Raw genomic sequence first — 23886 nt, 5'->3', positions numbered from 1 at the left:
TAGCCACAGGTGGGAGTTGGGTGACGGGTGGATACCAAAGATGGATGAGTAGCCCTGAAAAGGGCTCAGCAAGCCCTCACACCAGAGGTACTAGTCCTTCCTGAACACCCCATATACCCCATACTTAATAAGAAAAGATTTTTCTCTTTTTTTCCTTTTTTTTTTGTAGGGCAATTAGGGTTAAGTGACTTGCCCAGGGTCACACAGCTAGTAAGTGTCAAGTGTCTGAGGCCAGCTTTGAACTCAGGTCCTCCTGAATCCAGGGCTAGTGCTTTATCCACTGTGCCACCTAGCTGCCCTCCTGCAAAGATTTTTAAAAAGCGAGGAGTTTATATTCTAATTGGGAAGATGACACATCCATGTATATAGTTATATATTTAAAATACATATCAAGTAAATATATTGCAAACTTTCCAGGAAGGCACTAGCAGACTGGGGGTGGAGGATACCAGGAAGAGCTTTCTGTAGAAGGTGTCACTTGAGCTGATTCTTGAAGGTAATAAGGGATTCAAAAAGGAAGAGGGGAGGCACAGGTGACTGATATGGTTGAACAACAGAGCACATGGAGAGAAAAAAGAAAGAAAGGATGGGGAGAGCTTGTGAAGAGCTTTAAATTCTAAACAGAAGACTCTATATTTGATCTCAGAGGTAATAAAGAATGACTAAAGTTTAATGATAGGAAAATTACTTTGGCAGGTGAGTAAGGGAGGAATTGGAGTGGTGAGAGACTTGTGGCAGGTAGAGCAAATTGGAAGATATTATAATAGTCGAGGAAAGAAGGGAGGTAGGCATAAAACAGGGGAGGAGGTTGGTATATGAATAAAGAGAAGGTTAAGGCTGCAAAAGATGTTGTGAGGTTAAAAGAGATGCTTCTGAGATAAAAATGATGACACTGGATATGTAGAGTGAGAGTAAGGAGTCAAGGATGATGCTGAAAAGGGCAGCTAGGTGGCGCAGTGGATAAAGCACTGGCCCTAGATTCAGGAGGACCTGAGTTCCAATCCAGCTTCAGACACTTGATACTTGCTAGCTGTGTGACCCTGGGCAAGTCACTTAACCCTCATTGCCCCACCAAGGAAGAAAAAAAAAAGGGATGACACTGAGATTATGACGCTGGGGAACTAGAATGCTGGTAAGTATCTTCAACAGAAATAGGGGAGTTTAGAAGTGGTATGGGTTTTAGAGAAAAGATAATGAGTTCAGTTTTGAATATAATGAGTTTGAGACAGCTCTAAAACATCCAGTTTGAAACATCCAATGGGGTACCTAGGTGGTGCAGTGGATAAAGCACGAACCCTGGATTCAGGAGTTCAAATCCAACCTCAGACACTTGACACTTACTAGCTGTGTGACCCTGGGCAAGTCACTTAATCCTCATTGCCCCACAAAAAAAAAATAGATAAATATAGAGATAGATAGATAGATAGATAGATAGATAGATAGATAGATAGATAGATAGATAGATAGATAGATAGATAGATAGATATCCAATAGATAGCTACTGAAAAGAAACTTCTGACAGCAAGATGAGCTGCTTCCTTTTGGATGACCTTAAACAAGTCAGGTAATTTCTCTGAGCGTCAATGACCTCAATTGCAAAATGAAAGGTTTGGATTTTAGATTAGGTAATTCCTTCTAGCTCTACAACCCTGCAGTCCTAATTATTGGTCATCATATGTCTCTGTTGGGAACTTTTCAAAGGTCATCCACTCCATCCCCTTGGCTCACAGCAGGAATTTTGCAAGTCATCCCTAGTAAATGGAAATGAACCCTCCTTATAAACATCCATAGCTTTCTAGATCTGCAAAGGCCCTTTAGGTGGCTTGAAATGGAAAGTCATGCAAAAATACAGTGAATTTTTCAAAACAATTTTCCCAACACAAATTTGAATCTCTATTCTTTAAAAGCTAGAAAATAGGGGCAGCTAGATGGTGCAGTGGATAAAGCACTGGCCCTGGATTCAGGAGGACCTGAGTTCAAATCTGGCCTCAGACACTTGACATTTAGTAGCTGTGTGACCCTGGGCAAGTCACTTAACCTTCATTGCCCCACCCCCAAAAAAGAAAAACAAACACATTCTATGGACCCAAGAGCAGTTGCCAGGATGACGTAAAGCTTTCTCTTCTCCAAATACATAAAATCATAGATTTAGAAGTGGAAAGGACCTCAGAGTTATCTAGTGCCCCTTTCTTATTTATCGATGAGGAACCAAGGACCACAAAGGTCTGGTCTGTCCTCTAAGTACTAACCAAGCCCAACCAAGATTTCTCTGCTTCTGAGGTCAGATGAGAACAGACATGTTTGGCCATTCTCTGCTTTACCCTTCCCTTGGAGGTCTTTCTTTTCAACTCTTTAATAGATTTCACTTCTCTCCAAGAGCTTTCCACAAGTCTTTGGTTTAAGGCACCTCCAGTTGACTCAGAATTCTACTTTAGTTCTGTTCTTCTCCCCCCCCCCCCCATTTGAGTGTGGTTGGTACATTACCTTGCAAATGTCCCTTATCGTTCACTTTGGATTTGGAGGTGGGGATGTAATTAAAAGTAGGCTCTTCAGAAACTTGTAGCTTGCCCAAGCAGCAGAAATGCAGGTGTGTCAGCAGCCAAGAGTCTGTGAGATTTCGAGTGACAATTTAATGACAGCACTATTGGTTTCAGGCTCCAATGGGGTACTCAGGAGCCCAGGCTATATTCAGATTAAAGTATAGGCTGCTGTTAAATAAGCGGACAAAATAAGGGCTGGGGGTGGGGGTGGGGGTAGGGGTGAAGTTGGAACCTTTCTCCTTATTATACTAACCTCCTGCCATAACTTGTTTTTCTTCATGGAAGAATAGCTAATTTCTGATTTTTTAAGAAGTTATTTATATATAAGGAAATGTTTTAAAGAAAATTGAGAAAGGAAAAGAAAAGATTAATGTTGCAAGACGCTGCAGGAACATGTCAGTGTGTAATAATGCTGAGATGGGGCGGGTGACAGCATTTGGGCTTTATGCCTGACAATGTACCATGTCATTATGCAATAATACACACCCCACTGTGTCTTATTCCCTTCCACAACAATGCACGGCCTGCTGTGTTGGAGTGCTGAAGTCAATGAGAAATTGGAATGCGAACGTAAGGTACCTAGTGGTGGAGAAGGCAAGCAGAAGGGAAGCCCAGCAGCGTCTTGGAAGCCAAGAGCCCATTAGGTATCAAAGGACTTCAACCTAGCAGGGGCCTTACATTATCAGGCCGATCCCCCTTATGTTTTGTTTTTGTTTTGTTTTTTTGCGAGGCAATGAGGGTTAAGTGACTTGCCCAGGGTCACACAGCTGGTAAGTGTCAAGTGTCTGAGGCTGGTTTTGAACTCAGGACCTCCTGAATCCAGTGCCAGTGATTTATCCACTGCACCACCTAGCTGCCCTCACCCCCTTATGTTTAAACGTGAGGAAACTGAGGTCCCCAGAGGCTAGATGAGTTATCTAAGATCACACTGCAATAAGGAGAAGAATCAAGATTTGAACCTAGGTCTTTTTTTTTTATGTATAAGGTATTTTATTTTTTCCGTTACATGTAAAGATAGTTCTCAACTTTTGTTTATACAAGCTTTACAATTTCAGGTTTTTCTCCCTCCCTCCCCTCCCTCCCCTCTCCCCTAGACAGCAGGTAATCTGATATAGGTTATATCTATATATCTCTATACATATACATATAGATATAGATATATACACACACCCATATATACACATAATAACATTAATCCTATTTCTGCATTAATCCTGTTACAAGAGAAAAAATCAGAGCAGTGATGCAAAATCTCAAAATAGAAAAAAAAAACAACAGCACCCAAAATAAAAGAAATAATATGGTTCAATCAGCATCTATACTCCACAGTTCTTTCTTTCTTTTTTTTTTTTTCTTGGATTTGGAGATCCTCTTCTATCATGAGTTCCCTGGAACTCTTCTGTACCATTGCATTGGTGAGAAGAATATAGTCCATCACAGTAGGTCAACACTCAATGTTGATGATACCGTGTACAATGTTCTTCTGGTTCTGCTCATCTCACTCATCATCAGCTCACGTAAGACCCTCCAGGTTTCTCTGAACTCTTCCTGCTCATCATTTCTTACAGCACAATAGTATTCCATTGTATTCATATACCACAACTTGTCCAGCCATTCCCCAATTGATGGGCACCCCCTCAACTTCCAATTCCTTGCTACCACGTAAAGAGCAGCTATAAATATTTTTGTACATGTGGGTCCCTTTCCCCCTTCCATGATTTCTTTGGGCAAAAGACCTAAAAGTGGAATTGCTGGGTCAAAGGGTATGCACAGCTTTATCGCCCTTTGGGTATAATTCCAAATTGCTCTCCAGAATGGTTGGATCAGCTCACAGCTCCACCAACAATGCATTAGTTGAACCTAGGTCTTTTGACCCACAATCCAAATCACATTCTCCTGTACCATGTTGCCTCTGGGTACATGGGTAATTATGGATAGGCCTTTGATTGTTATTCATTGATTACCATTTTTTTCTGTAATCAAATCTCTCAAATTTAGGGTTATTTCTCAAGTGAAAATGTTTATATATTTTTTTCCAGTTACATGTAACAACAATTTCTAACATTCGTTTAAAAAAATGTTTAGTTCCAAATTCTCTCCCTCCCTCCCTTTAAGAAAGCAAACAATCAAATTCAGGTTTTCTTCATCTGCAGCCCATGATCTTGTTTATTTTAAAAATGTATTTTGATAATGTTATTTCAATGTAATTGGTTTCATTTATAGTTGTATAATATTTATATAATATATAATTTATTGTTGTATTGTCATATATTACAATATATAATATATACATTTATAATTATATGTTATTTATACATTATGCATAATAATTAAGCTTCTAAAAACATCATTCAGAGAAGGATTCCAAAGGCTTTGTTAGACTGCCAAAGCAGTCCACTGCATTTAAAAAAAAAAAAGGTTAAGAACCCCTAATCTAATCTATAGGGATAACTGGGAAATCTAGTTTTCAGTAGGTGACTCATTATCCAAAATATTTTCCTATAACCTAGGAAGCTCCAGGGATCGTTCTCACACTGCTCACTTTTACCCATATGCCATCACACAGAGGGTGACTTCTACTTACTCACCCATGTGATGGTAAGTGCAGATTTATTAAAATTCTCTGGGGTCATTTATTAGCCCTTCAGATATTTTCACATGTAAATTGAAGATGTTAGTACAAAGTGGCTGCTCAGCTAAATCTAGATGACAATGATTCCTTCCCTTTCTCCAGGTTTCCAGAGGCATGTTTGTCCCAGCCAGACTCAACCAGTATGTGTGGCAGCTCGAGGCGGGGCCAGCAGTATCAAGCCTTCTTTCTACCCTGCTTTTCAGAACAATATCCCTCTTCTTTCCTCCCCACCCTGCAGATGTTCCCATGCTAAAGTTGTTGGGTTGTATTTATTGGGGAAAGTGTAATGGGCATAAAGAGGAAAGTAATAAACATTTATATAGCACCGGCTATATTTACCAGGCATTGAGCTAAGCGCTTTACAAATATTATCTCATTGGATCCTCATAACACTTGGAAATAGGTGCCATTATTACCCCCATTTTACAGTTGGGGAAACTGAGGTAAATAGAACTTAAGTGACTTGATCAGGATCCTACAGCTAGTGTCTGGGGTTTAATTTAAACCCAGTTCTTCTAAACTCCAGGTGCAGCTTTCTAGCCCTCAGAAGCACCTAACTTTCTCTAAGAACATGTGCTTTCAGTGAGGTTATCCAACCTCAACATTCTGCTCCAATCAAGAAGACTCAGCATCCTCAAGCTGGTCAAACTGCTAGACAGGGCTTCTTAAACTTTTTCCACTCACCACCCCTTTTCTCCTGAGAAATTTTTATGCAACCCTGGAGAATAGAGGTATAAAAATAGGCATACATAACCTTTTACTCTTTGTATTTTTTTTTTTGGTGAGGCAATTAGGGTTGACTTGCCCAGGGTCACACAGATAGTGTCAAGTGTCTGAGGCCGGATTTGAACTCAGGTCCTCCTGAATCCAGGGCCCCTGCTTTATCTAATGCACCACCTAGCTGCCCCAGTTTTTTTCCCAGTTTTTTAAAAAATATTTTAAAAATATTTTTATTTATTTCACTAAATGTTACCCAATTGCATGTAAAAAATGTTTGACATTCATTTCTGAGAATTTTGAATTCTAAATTCTCTCCCTCCTGTCTCTCCTGAACCCCTTGAGAAAACAAACAATATAGAATAAGGTTTTTAAATGTATAAAATACATAGGATTACAAAGGAAGCCAACTAAATGGAAATAAAGGTATGATTCTTTTCTCACAAATGTTCACAAACTCTCTGAAATCTAACCATGGATCCCTTGAGGTCAACAAACCCAAATTATAATCATTCTCTTGCAGAGAGTCTATGAGAATCATTTAAAACCATTTTTATTGGTCTTCTTCAATAACGAAGAACAAATAACGAGAGAATATGGATAAGAATTACACAGGATTGGTTGGTTGGTTGGTGGGTGGGTGGGTGTCCTTTGTTCTTAAAGAGGACCAAAATGCTATCACTGTGTTAGAGTCAAGTTATAATATGTCTGACTGTGACTGATTAGACAAATATGATCTTGGAAAACTGTACCACAGGTCAGGCACAAATAATTCATGTGAACATTTGGGTTGTATTCTCTAAATTTGTATACCTCATGCTTCTTTTGAGCTACTTCAATTCTGTTTTGCTCATAGAGCGCAGCACCTTCTTTGATGTGGGCATGCCATGTTGGGCAGTCCTTTGCCAGTATCTCATGTCACATAATCAATTCTCAAGGTCTTCAGAGAGAGTGGGTGATGTCTTTTGATTCATGCATACATTGGATTTAAATGAGGCAGAGCTGCATGAACTCATTGGCCTCACACTCTCTTCCAGAGTCATCACAGTCCATGACAGAACAGAGTCAAGATGATTCGTGATGGCCAGGAATGCAATGGATGACTTTGGCATTTCCCATGCCTGACCAAGCTTTAAGCACTTCAGCCTCTTTCATGGCTACTGGAACAAACTGTTCCACACATCCTGCCAGGGGAAGTCTTCATATGCTGGGGGTGGGTACCTCCCTAACTCATCAAAGGGTTTGAGATTCCTTGGTTCCCTTCAACCTTGTTTAGCCTGTCTGCTGAAATGGCTTACTAGGGTGTGGCCACTGTGTATGCTTCAGCTTCTTGGAAGCACAGGTGAGAGTTGGGGGGATCAGGTAGACACCAAAGGTGGAAAGCAGCCCTGAAAAGGACTCAGCAAGCCATCACACCAGAGGTGCTAGTCTTCCCTGAACATACTCTATACTCCATTACAAAGGATAAGGAGGCACAAAGATTACAATCTGACTGTTGGAGGAAATGCCCACATTAATGAGATGACAGATGCATTGAAATATAAGTAACAGTTATTAACACATTTGTAGCTGAGGTTCAGAAATAGCAATGGCTCGAGTTCACATAATGGTTTAAGGTTTTTTTATGCGCTCTCCTCACAATAACCCTTTGAGACTGTTGTTGTTTGTCCTTGGTTCTCTAAGAGGACCATGACATCCTGGTGATGTCATGACTTGCAGTGAATTGTATTTAAGTGAGGGAGGGCTGTGCAAAGTCACCAACCTCACTCTCTCCTCCAGAGCCATCCAGTGGCAAGATATGTATCAGGACGATTAGAGATGGTCCCAGATGTTTTTTAAGGTAATTTGGGTTAAGTGACTTGCCCAGGGTCACACAGCTAGTAAGTGTCTGAGGTGAGATTTGAACTCAGGTTCTCCAAATTTCTGGGCCACTGCTCTATCCACTGAACCACCTAGCTGCCCCTATGAGCTACCCTCTAAGGTACACCTGTTTAACAGAAAACACTAAGATAGGAAGTGCAAGATCATACAGATGGTAATTATGAGAGAGGACTTGAATCCAAGTCTTCTGACCCTTGAATCCAAAGATCTTTCCACTGTGCTAAACTAAAGAAAACCACTCCTCCTCCAACTTACACTGCCCAGATTATTTACCTCTCTCAGTTCCAAACAGCCTCTCTCTAAACTTTAATAGCTAAGACTTGGAAAGGATAGGGGCAAAACAGGAGGAAAGGAAAAAAGAAAAAAGAAAGGTTGGGGGTGAACAGGAGAAAGCAGAATATCCACAAATAGATCTCCCCTCTCCTACTCCCACAAAAAGCAAGTTTCCAGGCTCCCTAATAGACTGCAGTTATGCCAGTGTGCCTACTTGCAACCTGAAGCCATGCTCCACGCAAATACAGGGAAAGTCTTTCATTGTGTTGGTAATGGCACCCATGTGACATCAGTCAATATTGTGTGTTCGAGAGTCATCCAACACCCATCTTTTGGGGGAATGGCTGAACAAAGCGTGGTACATAAATGTAATAAAATGACAAATGACATATAATGATCATAGAGAAGTATGGAAAGACTTAGATGAATGAATGCCGAGAAAGTTATACACAATGACTACGATATAAATGGAAAGAACAAACCACAATAGAAAATGAATGTTGCAAAATTTGCATTGCAACAAAAAATTTGCAAACATTGCAACAGCAAAAATGTCACAAACTTGGCCCCTAAGAAGAGATTTGAAAAAAACACCTCCCTCCATTTCTTTTGGAGAGGTTAACGGGTTACATGGGCATGGAACATCGTATATATTGTCAAAATTTTCCTAGGCACTATGTATCTTTGTTGATTATTCTTGTCTTCCTCTTAAGAAAAAAAAATCTGTTCTAAGGGATGGTTCTTTGGGAGGTGACAAGGGGAAATTGAAATGATATGGAAAGGGGGCAGCTAGGTGATGCACTGGATAAAGCACCAGCCCTGGATTCAAGGAGGACTTGAGTTCAAATCTGACCTCAGCCACTTGACACCTACTGGCTGTGTGACCCTAGGCAAGTCACTTAACCTTCACTGCCCTGGACAAAAAAAAGACATGGAAAGCAAAAGAACAATATAAATTAATTTTTTTTAAAAAGTGATCTGATCATCCACCAAAAGAGAAAAAGACCTATTTGTACAAAAGTATTTATAGCAGCTTTTTGTGGTGGCTAAGAATTGGAAATGCCCACCAATCGAGGAATGGTTAAATAAGTTGTGATATATGATGGTGATGGAATATTATTGTGCTATAAAAAATGACAAGCAGGATGATTTCAGAAAGGCCTGGAAAGACTTGTATGAAATGATGTATGGTGAAGTGAGCAGAACCAGAACATTGTACACAGAGAACAACATTGTTTGATGAAAAACTGTGAAGGAGCTAACTATTCTCAGCAATGCAATGATGCATGACAATCCCAAAGGATTATGGATGAAACATATTATCCAAAGAAAGAGCTGGTATTGATGGAACACAGACTGAAGCATGCTATTTTTCACTTTTCTTTCTTTTATTCAAGTTTTCTTATACAAAATTACTAATATGGTAATGTTTTACATAATTCAACATATATAACCCATATCTGATTGTTTATAGCCTCGGGGAGGCAGGGGAGGGAGGAAAGGAGGGGAAAAAATTGGAACCCCAAATGGTAAGTAAAAATGTTTATTACTTAAAAAAATAAAGCTCAAAAAAGAAAATGTGATCTGAGAAATACAAATTTAAACAATTCTGAGTTACTTTTCACACCTATAAGACTGGCTAATACGAAAAAAAAAAAAGGAAAATAAATGTTGGAGATGTGGAAAAATTGTAATACCAATAGTTTGTGGAATTGTGAAATGATCCAACCATTCTGGAGAGCAATTTGGAACTATAGCCAAAGGGCTATGGGCTGTGCATACTCTTTGATCCAGCAATACCACTACTAGGTCTATATCCCAAAGAGATCATAAAAAAGGGGAAAGGACTCACGTGTACAAAAATATTTATAGCAGCTCTTTTTGTGTGGCAAAAAATTGGAAACTGAGGGAATGCCCATCAATTGGGGAATGGCTGAACAAGTTGTGGTATATGAATGTAATAGAATACCATTGTGCTATAAGAAATGATGAGAGAAGGCAGATTTCAGAAAAATCTGGAAAGATTTAAGTGGACTGATGCTAATTGCCCCACATAAAAATAAAAATATAGGCATGGCTGAGATAGCTAATCCTGTTTAAAAAAACAAAAAAACAAAAAATGTTGAAAACTATCTTTACATGTGATTGGAAAAATAAAAATACTATTAAGATTGAAACAAAAAAATAATAAAATGATCTAGTAAAACAGACACCTTAACCCACGATTTGTTATCATGGGCAAACTTGATTAAGATTTCCCTGTCTTTCCCTTTTAAGACTATCACTTTTCAGGCTATGTCCCTGTATCCTAACAAAAAGATTAATTCCCATGTTCTTAAATTAGTCCATATAGATGATTCAGCCAGGGTAATTTCCTGGAAGTATTGCTGATTAAAGGAAATTTTTATCAGAAAATGACATATTTAATAAAAGCTACCATAGAAAGAAGTTACAAGGAATTGGATTGAATGTGTCAACTCATTTGGTTAGTTTTACGGAACTTTCTACCCCCCCCACACACACACACACATACACACTTTTTTTAAACAATTGAGATGGTGGGGAAGGCTTATGTTGAGAAATGAAGGGGACATAAGATACCAATTTTTAAAGGGTTAGAATAAGGGTTTTTAATGAATCAAGGTTACCAACAATAGAAAAACGCCCAGTAAGCAGTTTTATTTTTAAAATCCTGCTTCGTTATATGCCACTTTGAGTGGTCTGTCTTGTGTTTTTAACTGGTGATACTGGAATAATTTTCTCTATATCAAGTACCAATAGCGATTCCCAAAGGGTGTGTACTTCATGGCCACATAGCCTCTACTTGAACTAATAGAAACATAGTGGCTCAACACAAAATAGAACCCTACTTCCAATCCTCTATGGGCAAGTCAATTAACTGTACCAGTTTCCTCATATGTAAAAGGATATTGTATCTACAAGGTTATGCTGAATGTTAAAGCAGGTTACATCAGGAATGTCAACTATTTTTCATCCACTAGATACAAGTTTCTTTCGGCCACAACTCATTTCTTTGTTGTACATCTATAGGATCAAGGGATTTTATTTTTGGATGCGACCTTAGAGCCCATAAGCACTTCATGTTTTTTTAATTAAACACTAAATGCTAGATTGTTCCTGGAGATTAAACATCCTTGACACTCCCAAGAGAACTTTAACGTTGCTGTTCGATTGAGGAAACAGATTCAAAGGTCTTATCATCCAAAACTTGTGACAATGGTCCCCCAGAGGAGCCCTCTTTACAATCTACCCTGCTACTTCCATGTGTTAACAGACAAGTAACTATCTTTTTACTGGACAATCCTATTTGAGATGGGGTTTTATATCCTGATATTTTGCTAAACATTCATTAAATTGTCCATTAATGGTACTTTTCTCCCATCAGGCCTATAGTTTCTCTTAGCACTCTGGTTATTATTCAACCCTCCCAAGTTTATAGTCAAGACAGAAGATTGCTGCCACCTGAAACTCACTATTTCCCCTCATTCCTTTGTCCTTTCTTGTACAACTTTCAGCACTTGGTTACAATGTAAGCTGGTAAAACTGGCACAAGGTAGCTTTAAGAACTTAGAAAATGAAGGAGAAATCTTAAGACTACATAAAACAGTTAATTTATGGGCTACATAATCCTTTCATGCCATTCAGTTCTAGTTTCAAGAATAAAGACAGACCATGTCAGACATAAAACTCAGTTTATTTATAGGATTCAACACTTGAGCTTCTTTTTTAAAAATCAATCTGGGAGTTCCAGGTACCATCGACCTCTACCTTTAGGTGGGAGGCTTCTAACTGCAAGCTAATACTGCTAGACTTGGAAATAAGTTCAGACCTCAGACCTTAGGAGTCATACTTCTGCCCCATAGCATCAAAATGGTCACATCCTGCAACAATTAGTTTCAGAATCTGACCTATATTATTAAAAAATTCTAAATCATCTATCCAAAACTAATCTTACAGGACTTGCTCAACCTCAAAAAGTCTAGCAAATTGGCAGAGCTAGGATACTTTTGTCATACTTCTGTTCCAAAATGCCTACCAAAAATAAAAATTATAAAAGGACTCTAAAAATATTCACACAAAGATGTATTCCCCTATTCAATCTAGACTGCCACAATCAGGCAGAAAGAAAGCGCGAGGAAAATTTTTCTTGCATCTTAGTGGAAACCTTAAAAGCAGACATAACTGCTCCAGGTCTGTCAAAGAGATGCATAAATGAACAACTCGTACATGACATATCCACAGAATAGGAAAGCTGCTGCTCCATACCCTTCTACTGTTTTTTTTTTCCCCCAAAACAGGTAAAACTGCACACCTGTGATAGCTAGTTATGGCTTGTCAATCCTCCTTCCCCTCCTCCATTTGCCTAAAAGAAAAAAAGATAATTTATCTTGAGATCTCCTAATTGCTTTCTCTACATTATGTCTCTCCCCCCCATTTGGTGAACATGCATTTAAAAAAACCCCAAACACCCCTCTCTTCTACTTTTCACTATTAAGAAAAGTCTGTTTTAACAATCTACTTAAAATGATCATGCTCATTTCCCTCTTTTCATTCACCTATTTTTCTCATCAATTAAGCTACCCCTCAATTAAAGGTTCATTAAAAAAAATTAAGCATAAAATACATATATTTGATATTTACAATCCCTCACCAGTTGTACTTTACATGATCTGCCAACTAGACATCCTTTTTCTATGACAAATCCCCTAAATCTCAGGGGTGGTCTCCCAGCTGACTCAACGTAAACAACTTGGATTTAGAGTTAGTTGATAAATAACCTCAGTCAATACTCAGCTTCCAATAGTTTTACATGGTTTCACTTTATTCAGTTTGGATGTAATCTCTTCCAGAGTTAACTCTACTTCAGTTTGTAGATGAAATGAAAATGTAGAAAAGTCCACTTCACACTGTTGGCACATTTGTGGGCATCTCTTCCCTTATTCGACTTGGGTTTAACTAGTAAACAGAATTTAGATTCCAGTTTCATAGTCAGCTGCAGAAAAGTATCTGAAGAGTCTTATGCTGAAAAGTAACCTAAAACCAGGCAATGATCTCTACAATGATCCTTGAGGTACAACTGTAGCAAGTTACTGTAATTTGAGCTTAAAAAACATTAGACCAAGAGGAATTCTCTCAAATGGGTTTAAATGCGTTTTATTTTAGACAACCTACATGACATGTTTTTAAAAACAATGCCTCCACTCCAAATAAATCAAGGTCAAAAATAAATGAATAAAGCTCAAGATGACATCAGTCCAAGTTTGTCCAAGTCCTGGTGTTGTGTACTTGACAAAAAGCAGCAGTCAGTTATGATGACAGGTGATTCAAAGTAATCAGCTGAATTTGTTACTGCAATAAAAGGAGATGGGTTAAAAGGCTTTCCCCCAATATTAAACAGATACTACAGCTCCTACCTCTTTGTTGTGAATGTATTCCCCTATTCAATCTGGGCTGCCACAAAGACAGACAGAAAGCGCAGGGACTTTTCTTTGGCACCCTAGTGCAAACCAGTGAACAACAGTAACTTGTTCAAGGTCTATCAGTGGATGCAGGTAAATGATTTATCAAAGCTTACTCAACCCCTGAGGAACAGAATTTTTAACCTTATTGGGCTTCACCCCCACTCTCAAACTACCTTTTTTAGCCATTGAACTTTATGCAGAGGCTTAAGCTAATAAAATTGTTTACTTGCCTTTTCTAAACATGTCCTAAAACACTTTTGGTCCCTCAGTGTTTTGTCAAAACACTCCCTCAGATTGAAGGAGACACAGCAACTATGTATCCCTAAGTCTACCACTTACCCAGCCTGTAAAAGTATTAACACTTCTAGTTGCTAGAAGGATTTTGTTGGGTTTCCCCCACCCAAGTCCTGCATTCTACCTCCTATTATACTGAGACTTTACCAACCACTTCAATATGAATCTATTTCTACCTCTTCCAAACTTATCACCAATATAAGCTGTGAAGTTTTTATTGTAACCTTTTATTTAACTTCTCACGTTTATGCCACATACTACGTTTTGAAATGTTCATGTCAAAAGTTCCAGGTTCTCAGTTCCCTCATCTGTAAATGAAAAAAGTCTAAATGGTCTTTCCAACAGAGTTCTATGATTCACCATGAATGGAATGTGAACTCCTTGTACACCTCCTGCAAATCTATTATTGCCTACATAGTAGAAGACCCTCAAGAAATGCTGACCCGATATTTGGCAATGAACATTTTCTCAGTTATATTATCAGCACTAATCCTAGAATACTTCTGCTATTTGTTGCTAATGAAATGTAGCCTTCCAAAATTAGTGATTCTCAATGCTTTAATTTGTATATCAAAGTCAAAATGAGAACTACTAAGCACAATGAAATTTACCTAAATCTTGAAATCTACCCAAATATTTTCTATCAGCTAAGTTTTTTAAAAACATGATTTGAAATCTACGGACATGTGAATATAATTTCAGCATCTAAAGACTAAGCTTACAAAATTAAAAAAAATCTTTAAAGGGAAAAGACAAAAATTAGACCAGCCTTGTTTTATGGAAAGAACATTACACTTTTATAGCTTTTATATTTCTCATGTCTAAGTCACAAAGAAACTGAACGTTCAACTACACTCCATTACCTTTCTTTCAGACAGACTGGTTGTTTTACTTGCTCAGAAACAAAATTATTCATTTTTACTTACACATTTCTCCATTTCTAAACCATCCTTAAAGAAAATCATATATGGGGTCACACCATCCTCACGGAAGTCCAAGAGAGCCACCATGCCATCTGGATTCATGTTTTCGCCTATGAAGAACTGGGAAGAGAGGTGGGGGGGAGACAGAAAAGGCAACAATGTCACCAAGTATATGGCATGATTTCATCACCATAATACAAGACACTGGAATTCCACATCCTCTCCCCGCCCCCCCCCTTCAGTTCTAAATTCAGGGCTTTTGATGTACTCTTATCAAGTAGCCTCCCCATTCTATTCTTGTACATTCCTAGTCAAAATGAGAAAGGGGACAGGGGGTATAGGACAAAGAGGGAGGATTACCAACAACAAAAGCACAGTTGGATTTCCAGCAAGGCTGACTTTAAGAGTAATAGATTACTCTGAAAGCAGAGTGGCTTGGGACAAGTTAGTCATTTCACTTGATAGAATGTTACCATTCCTATTGTTAAAACATCCAGTGCCTTTAAACAAACTATATTGCGCTCTGGACCAGATTTCCCCAGAATAACGAAAAATCTGTGATTAGAGCCCCAGAAGATGTAGCTATGGGGCATTATATTGTCCCTAATAATTTGAATCTCCAAACTCTCTTGGGTATCCAAAGCTAAACTAAAACATTCCACAGACTAGCAAACTATAGACTCCAAAATACCAAACCGGCCAAACCATTTTTAAGCAATTTGGAGGACAGTTAAATTGTTTATTCCTTTGATATGCAACTTCAAGATATTTACCTGATAGTTTTTAAAATTGGCAAGGATGTGTTTGATTTGTTCTGCAGCTCCGGTCATAAAAGGTTTTACTCTATCTGGCTTGTGCTCTTCAAGTCTGCCTTTGATTCTAAAACAAAAGGGTCTCTTTAGTTTTTCTAAAATATTGAATTCCCAAAAAAAAATGAATGAAAATTTTCTTACAATATCCAAAAGAAAAAAAAGAAACCCATAATATAAACATTTGTAACAATCATGTCCTTCTAACCTACAATCTCCAAATTATTATGTACTTTTTAAACATTAAAAAAAAAGTAAAACTTCCCCAAAATGTCAGCAGTCACAGGGTAGTGGTGTACAAATTCTAAAGAGGTTTACTTATTACCCAGTGATGACATTCCCAGCACACTAAATTCAAGGGTCTCATGCCAACAGATCTCTATAAAAAAATCCTAATATCTTATATTCCAATCTTTAAGTTATTTGAAAGACATTAAACTTACGATTTCATGTAGTCTTTGATGTACTTTTTGTAGGATTCTTTTGTGAAACTAGTTTCTTGCAGATGATGGTTTATTACTATGTCAACTCCAGTGATTACAGTGGCATCTGTTCCTTCACCCTCAGGACCTTCGGCAGAGGCATTTCCACCAATGAGTGAATCATCAATGGTACCCTCTGTCCTACTGACCATCTGGGTAAGAAAAAAAGAAAACGGAGGTGGAGAGGGTAAGAACACAACAAAAAAAATGTTAAGGTCCTTCTAACATCTAAGCCGCTAAGTGATTCTATATCCGTATTTTACCCAAGAGTAAAGAATGTTATATCAGTTTTCTTTTCTGACCCCCTACCCTACTTGTTATTTTCCCAGTGTAGGGAACTCCAAAGGGAAGAAATTTCTCCTACCAAAATTCAGCATCTGTTCTGTAACAGCTGTCAAAGGGTACCAGATGTTTAAAGTGTCTAGCCCAGAGTCAACGTATGTGTTTGAAAAGGGATGACCCTGGGCAGCTAGGTGGGGCAGTGGATAAAGCACCGGTCCTGGATTCAGGAGTACCTGAGTTCAAATCCGGCCTCAGACACTTGACACTTACTAGCTGTGTGACCCTGGGCAAGTCACTTAACCCTCATTGCCCTGCAAAAAAACAAAGAAGCGTTTCTGAGGGGCAGCTAGATGGCGTAGTGGATACTAGCTGTGTGACCCTGGGCGAGTCATTTAACCCCAAGTGCCTCACTAAAAAAAAAAAAAAAAGGGGGGAGGGGGAGAATGACCCTAAGTCTTCCTGACTTCCTTTTGCTACTAATTGGTTCTCTTTGTATTGCTACTGGTGCTCGATTTGGTAACGCAAAATATAAAGGACCCGAAGTCAAGACAAAGGATTAAGGATGCGGTTTGCTAAGTTTAAGACGTTTAAACCAGATGACTTGGGTACAGGAGGAGCCAGCAGCAGGCAGACAGAAGAAAAGAATGCCCGTCCCAGCAGGGCGCTAGGGACGGGGAGGGAGTGACAAATTGGGGACTGCTGAAAGGGAAATCCTCTCCTGTTCCCCCCAAAGTAGGCCAACATTGTCTGCCCACCCGTCCCCCGCACTCGGCCCGACTGCAGGGAGCCGCAGGCACCAGAGGTGGCAGCAGCGCCCCTCTGGAGCGGGCCCCGCTCTCCAGCACCTCCTGGAAACTTCGGTCTCGGCGGGAGCCTTCGCCAGGAAGCCGCGTCTCCTCCGCCAGGAGGTGGATTGCACAACCTCCCTCCCTCCCTCCCTCCCCACGCCTGCGGCCTGGGAGCTGCGGAAATGCGAGCCACGCCGCGCCGCCACCCCCGCCTCCCGCCCCGGCCCCGGCACGGCCCCGACCCCGGCCTCACCTTCCCCTCCACCTCCAGGCACAGCCCGTTTGCGATCTCCCGGATCTTGTAAATGTCGGAGAACATCTCATCATCTGCTCAGGGATAGATAAGACGTGGGGCCCCAACTTACTCCCTGCCGGTCCGAGGCACCCCCCCTTCCCACTTTCCCCTAACACAGGCCTCAGCGGCAGCGCCGCCATTTCCTCCCTCCCGGGGACCGCCGGCCCCGCGCGCGCGCCATCTCTCTTCCCCTCCCCCCCCCAGCCAAAACCCGGAGCCCATCCGGGATCTAGAGGCCTCGCGGCCGGCGCGCGCCGCTCCTCTCCCCGCCCTCCCCCCACCCCTGTCCGCCTCGCGCTCGGCCGGGCTCGAGGCCCGCGGCGGCTGCAGCGTCCTCCCTCCTCTCCCCCCTCCTCCAGCTCTCCCCTTTCCCCAGCGCGAGGCAGTAGGGGTCGCGAGGGCAGCACTCACGGCTGATGAGGTCCCGGTAGATGATCATGGCGGCGGAAGGAGGGAGGCGGCGGCGGCGGCGCTAGCGCTGCGGGGGCCCGGAGCTCGGTGTGAGCGCGATGCAGCCGGAGCGGCGCTTGGGGGGGGAGGGGGGAGCGGGCGGAAAAGGCCGAGTCAGCCGCTCCCCAACCTCATATAGAGGGCACGTTCCCCCTACGTCACTGCCCCCCCCACCCCCGTGCATCCGGAAGCCCTGCAACCGGGGACGTGTCACGCAGGCCCCGCGGGGGAGGGGGCGTGGGGATGGAACCGAGAAGCATCCGGGCACTGCCCGCCGAGACACAATGCTCCGTTCCAATGGGGTCGGAGTATCCCCGGTGCCCGGGGGGAGGGGCGGAGGGGCACTGGACCTCGTCTGAACGAGGTGGGGGGGGGTCAGCGGGCCCTCCAGGGGTGCCCCGCCGGAAGGGGGCGGAGCTCGAGTAAGACCCGGCCTCTCCTCGTGGCCCCGCCCCTGGTCCCGCCCACCCCACCTCCCTTCCGCCGGGGGAGACCAGCCCCAAGTTTGTTCAGAGGCCTTGTCGGCTTATCTGCATTTCCTGCCCTTCTCGCCCGGAGTGGGCTCCGCGTCTGTTCGCGGGCACCCGCGGCAAGGAAGGACGCCTCCCGCTGCCCGTTCGGCAGCGTGCAGACGCTTGGGGCGCTCGGATGACCCCTCCCCCCTTTGGATCTTGGTCCAAACTGACTTTGTTAGCCGGGCAGAGCTGAGAGCCGACGGCAGATAATGCCGGCGAGGACCACCCCCCTTCTCTCGGAGTCACCCTCTTCATCTGTAAACTAGACGGCTCCTGCGGACACTGCCGGCCCTGAAAAGCACAAGGTTCGCGGTTTGGGCTTCCAGGCCAACCCCACGGCAACAATAAAAAGTCCCTTTACACGGTACCTTATGGTGTAGCCCAAACGACGTTTGCTCGAAAACCTCTGGTGAGGAGGCTCTTGAGGCAGCCCATTTCACTTTTTGGTAGCTCTTTGATGGTTAACCGAAGGCCTTCCTTACGTCCTGGGATGTGCTGCAACTGATGGTTAGGTTTTCAGTGAGTACTTACACCTCAAAACGGCAAACACTACAAATCCAGCATAACTATTATTGTTTCATTGATTATCTAGACCTAAATGATGAAGGATACATTAGTAATACAAATTAGAAGTGATCTGTTTACGCTTTTTGGAGAGCCACTTAGTTATATTTACCAGCACATCCCTGCTACGCCAAGCCCTAAATTTACCTCTGCAGCTTTTGGCCCACGCGGGCCAAGCAGAACAAGTCTGATCTTTCTGACACATATCCTTTCAAACGCTGGAAGATAACTCTCCGATTTAATTCAACAAATATTTATTTCGATTAGTTTACGTACTAAATAAATACTAAGCGTAGGTGCTGGGGTTACAGAGACACCAAAGTCTCTAAGAGGGAATGCAGCCTTCCAAGTCTTCTCTTGTGCAGGCTAAACATCCACCTAGATAACATTGTAGATCCAGATCTTGAAGATACCTACCTTAGATGTCATTCAGTCCAACCACCTCATTTTACAGATAAACAAAACACTGAAGATAAAAGGCTTTCCCAGGATCCCACAAGCAGTAAGCCGACAAGTCATGGTTAGCTCCAATGTCCTTGCCATCATACTTCCACCAATCCTGCAACTGATAGGGCAGGTCAAGGCCCCTTACCCGACTTGGTATACTCTCCAGCTTATCAATTTTCTTGAAATACAGTCCCCAGAATTAACAGTTCTAAATATCTCAGCAGAATGTGGTTTTGGTATCAGTATGTAACTTACTGTGCCAAACATATGAAAAATTTTGGACGTAATTGTTTGCCCCAAGTTAGCTTCTCCCAGGCTCTCGGGAGTCCTTGTAAGGCACAGGACTGAGGACCATACGGCACTTTTCTTCCATTAGTGTCTGTTGTTACAAATGCCATCTATGAGGAATGCCTTAATCTTTACCACCTTTGGGGTAGGTAATTGCAGGGTGCTCTGTAGGATAATGTTATGGGGAAAAAATAAAAAGAATGGGTTGAGCACAAAAGATGTGAACATTAAAACTGGCAGGTTGATGCTTTTAAAAAATAATTGGGGGGGGCAGCTAGATGGCACAGTGAATAAAGCACAGGCCCTGGATTCAGGAGTACCTGAGTTCAAGTCTGGCCTCAGACACTTAACACTTACTAGCTGTGTGACCCTGGGCAAGTCACTTGACTCCAATTGCCTCACCAAAAACAAAACAACAACAAAAAAACAAACAAACAAAAAAAAAATAATTGGGGGAATTGCTGAAAAAAGGCATGGTATGTGAATGTGATTGGATATCATTCATTAAGAAATTATAGGGGCAGCTAGGTGGTGCAGTGGATAAAGCACCAGCCCTGGATTCAGGAGGACCTGAGTTCAATTCTGGCCTCAGACCCTTGACACTTACTAGCTGTGTGACCCTGGGCAAGTCACTTAACCCCCATTGCCCTGCAAAAAAAGAAAGAAAGGAAATTATAAATATGGGGGCAGCTAGGTGGTGCAGTGATAAGGTACCAGCCCTGGATTCAGGAGGACCTGAGTTCAAATCAGGTTTCAGACACGTGACACTAACTAGCTGTGTGACCCTGGACAAGTCACTTAACCCTCATTGCCCCACCAAAAAAACCCACCTTAATACATGTAATTAAAATGGTACACGGGAAAAATTATAAATATAAGGAATTCTGAGAAACTCATCAAGAACTGATGCAGAGTTAAGCAGAACCAAGAAAATTATATGTACAATGACTACAACCATGTAAATAAACAGATCACTAAAAGGTTGAATTCTGAGTAATGGAAAAAACTAAAAGCATTCTGTGTAGGAGAGAGATAGTGAAACGTTCTTCACTCATGTCCAACTGTTTGTGATCCAGTGGACCATAGCTCAACAGGCCCTTCTGTACTCTACTATCACTCAGAGTCTGTCTAAGCTCATGTTCATTGCTTCAATGACACTATCTAGCCATCTCATCTTCTGTCATATTCCTTTTACCTTCAATCTTTCCCAGTATCAGTGGTTTTTTTTTTAAAGTTTTGAGTTCCAAATTTTATCCCTCCTTCCCTCCCCTCCCCTCTCCCTGTGATGATAAGCAATCAGATATAGGCTATACATGTACAATTATGTAAAACATTACCATATTAGTCATTTTGTATAAGAAAACTAATAAAAGAAAAAAATGAAAGAAAGTGAAAAATACCATGTTTCAGTCTGTTCCATCAATATGATATGGGGAGGGAGCACGTGGGTCCTTAGGATTCCTCTGTAAAGAATTACACTCTTGAGCAAGTCCTAATTAGGAATAAAAGAACAGGTTTATTGGAGTACAAGAGAAACTGGCCAGGAGGAAGGTTTTGGAGAAACAAAAAGCTTTCCTCTGGGCCTAGCTCGGGGAGTGCCCTTTTATAGGGTTCGAATGGCATGGGTAAGAATGTCGATTATTGCGGGAGGGGCTGGGGGTTCTCTGGAGTTGGGCTGGGGTAGGAGAGATCCGTAGTGAGCAATCTGGTGATGGGTATTAACTCTGTCCTAATGGGTCCGAGCAGTCTGCTGGTGGTCGGTTTCAGGTGGTCTTCTCCTGGTGTAGTCTCCCCTAATAGGATTACCTCATCCAGGTAGTCAGGAGTGCTGGACTGCCGGGTGGAGGTCCTGGAGCATGCTCAGTTAGATCCTGTGCAGCTTATCTCTTTTGGGTGTGTATGGCCTTGATTGAGCTCAGGGAGAGGCCTACTTGATGTCAAGGGAAAACTCCTGAGGTTTCAAGGAAAAAGTTCCTTGACCTCTCCAGACAACTGTTGGAGTAACCGGAGCCCATAATTCTCCCATAACAAATATGTTCTTTCTTTGGAGGTGGATAGTATGCTTCATCATTAGTCTTTGGTGTCTTGGATCCTACTGCTGAGAAAAGTTATTCACAGTTATTCATTAAATAATATTGCTGTCTCTGTGCACAATGTTCTCTTGATTCTACTCACTTCACTATACATCAGTTCATACAAGTCTTTCCAAGCCTCTCTGAAATCATCCTGCTTTGTCATTTTTTTATAGCACAATAATATTCCATCACCATCATATACCACAGCTTGTTTAGCCATTCCCCAATTAATGGGCATTCCTTTGATTTCCAATTCTTAGCCACTACAAAAAGAGCTGCTATAAATATTTTTGTACAAATAGGTCTTTTTCTCCTTGGGGGGGGGGATGTCTTTGGGATATAAACCCAGCAGTGGTATTGCTAGAACAAAGGGTATGTAGTTTCATAGCCCTTTAGGCATAGTTCCAAATTGTCCTCTAGAGTGGTTAGATCTTTTTGTTATGGGGGAAATGGGGTACGGGTTTGAGTTAGAGGTAGGGGTTCTTAGGAATTCCTCTTTAAAGAATTACACCCTCTTGCACACAAAAGCAGTTAGAATAAGATGGTAGTTGAGAACTGCAAAATTTACTGAGAACTGATTCCCCACCCAGTCCCCTCTTTCCCAGGCAAATGAATTGCCTGGGGCGGACTGTCTTTGTCATTTTCAGACTCTTGATGGACTTATGGACCTTCTCCCAAGCTACTTATCCCCTCCCAATGTTCTCCACCTTACTCCCTGAACTTTATGTTATTATGTAAAAAGGGTAGTTTCTATTCAGTCAGTAAGGCCTATACTTAAATTAGGAGCTGTTCTATTATTTCTTTTGTCAAAGGTTCCTTTACATTAATTAGCTATATGTCACTCTGGAGCAATCTTTTTGTTCTGTTACCCCATTAAAAACCCTGTCCTCTGTTCCCATCTTTGGGTATTCCTAGCTTCTGAGAGCTTTGCGATACCACGAGCTATAGTTCCTCTGCCCCGATTAAAGACCTTATTTCTCCTATATTGATTGTTTCCTTAATTTTCAGGTTAACATAGTTACATAGTTTATTTAGGGGCAAGGGAAAGGAAGGGAAGGGAAACCAAGAGAAATCCTTGGACTTCTCTTGGGGAGAAAGGCACAAAGCACGTGGCTCTGAGGTACCAATCTCCTTGAGCAGGAGACCAGCAGGTACTTTTATAGGGGACTGATTGGGGTGTGATCTGCCTGTGGAAAGTTCCTTTAGTGAGGGAGGACCATCCCCCACTGGTGGTAGCTGGGGGAATTGGGTGAGGGGTGGCTAAGGATCTCTCAAGCCATCTCTCTCTTCAGGATACAAAGGCAGCAGCCACACCCAAAATTATCTCCCCAGGGGTAAGGGAGATCCGAATAAAGGGTGGAGGTCCTGAAGCTAGCTCTGTCTGATCTGGTTCTGCTTATCTCTCTAGGCTTATCTGTCCTTAGGTTTAATTTCTCAAGGAGAAGATTCCTTGGTGTGCCCCAAAGAACTTCTGGGGTGCTCTGCACCCTCAACATTTTCACAACTCCAACAGTGGATTAGTGTCCCAGTTTTCCCACATCCTCTATGTTAACCTGTAAATTAAGGAAACAATCAATATAGGAGAAATAAGGTCTTTAATCAGGGCAAAGGAACTATATAGCTCCTAGTACGGAAAAGCTAGAAGCTAGGAATACAGAAACTACTAACTACTTAATGTAATGTACCTTAACAAAAGAAACTATAGAACTGCTCCAGAGTTAAGTATAGAGCTACTTAACTCTAAATAGAAACTACTTAATGTAGGTGGATTCTTTTACATAATAACAAAGTCCAGGGAGTAAGGTGGGGGAAGATCCATAAATCGGATCTAGAGTCTGGAATTGACAAAGACTGGTTAGCCCCAGGCAATGCATTGACCTGGGAAGGGGGAGTAGGTGTGGATCAGTTAGTTCTCAGTAAATTTGTACTTATCACCTCCAACATCCAATATTTTCCTTTTTTGTTATAATTGCCACTCTGATAGATGTGAGGTGATACCTCAGAGTTGTTTTAATTTGCATTTCTCTCATCAATAGTGATCTAGAGCATTTTTTCATATGAGTATTGGTAACTTTGATTTCATCAGTCTTTTTGAATGTGTTGTCTTCTCATTAGGTGGCAAAAGTATTTACTTACTCTTCAGTATTT

The 23886-nt window shown here is 41.5% G+C and overlaps 1 protein-coding gene, 1 long non-coding RNA gene and 2 other non-coding genes across 5 annotated transcripts; all 4 read right to left on the bottom strand.

The window, feature by feature from the left end:
• Positions 1-12143: 12143 nt before the first annotated feature.
• LOC122752368 lies at positions 12144-12274 on the bottom strand. The gene has a single exon (XR_006356120.1). It is a non-coding gene; the product is annotated as a small nucleolar RNA SNORA31 (small nucleolar RNA).
• Positions 12275-13202: 928 nt separating this feature from the next.
• On the bottom strand, positions 13203-17970 carry TPT1 (tumor protein, translationally-controlled 1). The gene is made up of 6 exons (XM_043993301.1): positions 17811-17970; positions 17358-17431; positions 15996-16186; positions 15517-15622; positions 14747-14863; positions 13203-13413 (listed from the first exon to the last, which is right to left on the bottom strand). Exons 1-6 carry the CDS (start codon positions 17836-17838, stop codon positions 13411-13413), a joined length of 519 nt encoding a protein of 172 aa, XP_043849236.1. The 5' UTR covers positions 17839-17970; the 3' UTR covers positions 13203-13410.
• Positions 13490-13616, bottom strand: LOC122752367. Its single transcript, XR_006356119.1, has one exon. It is a non-coding gene; the product is annotated as a small nucleolar RNA SNORA31 (small nucleolar RNA).
• Positions 17971-18328: 358 nt separating the features above from the next.
• On the bottom strand, positions 18329-19861 carry LOC122747067. 2 transcript variants are annotated; one of them, XR_006355608.1, is made up of 3 exons: positions 19346-19861; positions 18733-18865; positions 18329-18655 (listed from the first exon to the last, which is right to left on the bottom strand). It is a non-coding gene; the product is annotated as an uncharacterized LOC122747067 (long non-coding RNA). The 2 variants fall into 2 exon arrangements; XR_006355607.1 differs by having other exon boundaries at positions 19076-19351.
• Between the last annotated feature and the right edge of the window lie 4025 nt (positions 19862-23886).

This window comes from Dromiciops gliroides, chromosome 3 (assembly GCF_019393635.1).
Source record: "Dromiciops gliroides isolate mDroGli1 chromosome 3, mDroGli1.pri, whole genome shotgun sequence".
NCBI lineage: Eukaryota > Metazoa > Chordata > Mammalia > Microbiotheria > Microbiotheriidae > Dromiciops > Dromiciops gliroides.
The sequence above is the reverse complement of the archived record's forward strand: the minus strand, read 5'-3'. Positions and strand labels throughout refer to the sequence as shown.

Bases quoted from the DNA above. Each gene is read 5' to 3' on its own strand.
- TPT1 (XM_043993301.1), bottom strand. From the start codon at position 17,838: ATGATCATCTACCGGGACCTCATCAGCC. The intron at 17,432-17,810 runs GTGAGTGCTGCC...ATCCCTGAGCAG, and splicing joins CTACCGGGACCTCATCAGCC to ATGATGAGATGTTCTCCGAC. The intron at 14,864-15,516 runs GTAAATATCTTG...CTCTCTTCCCAG, and splicing joins CCAATTTTAAAAACTATCAG to TTCTTCATAGGCGAAAACAT.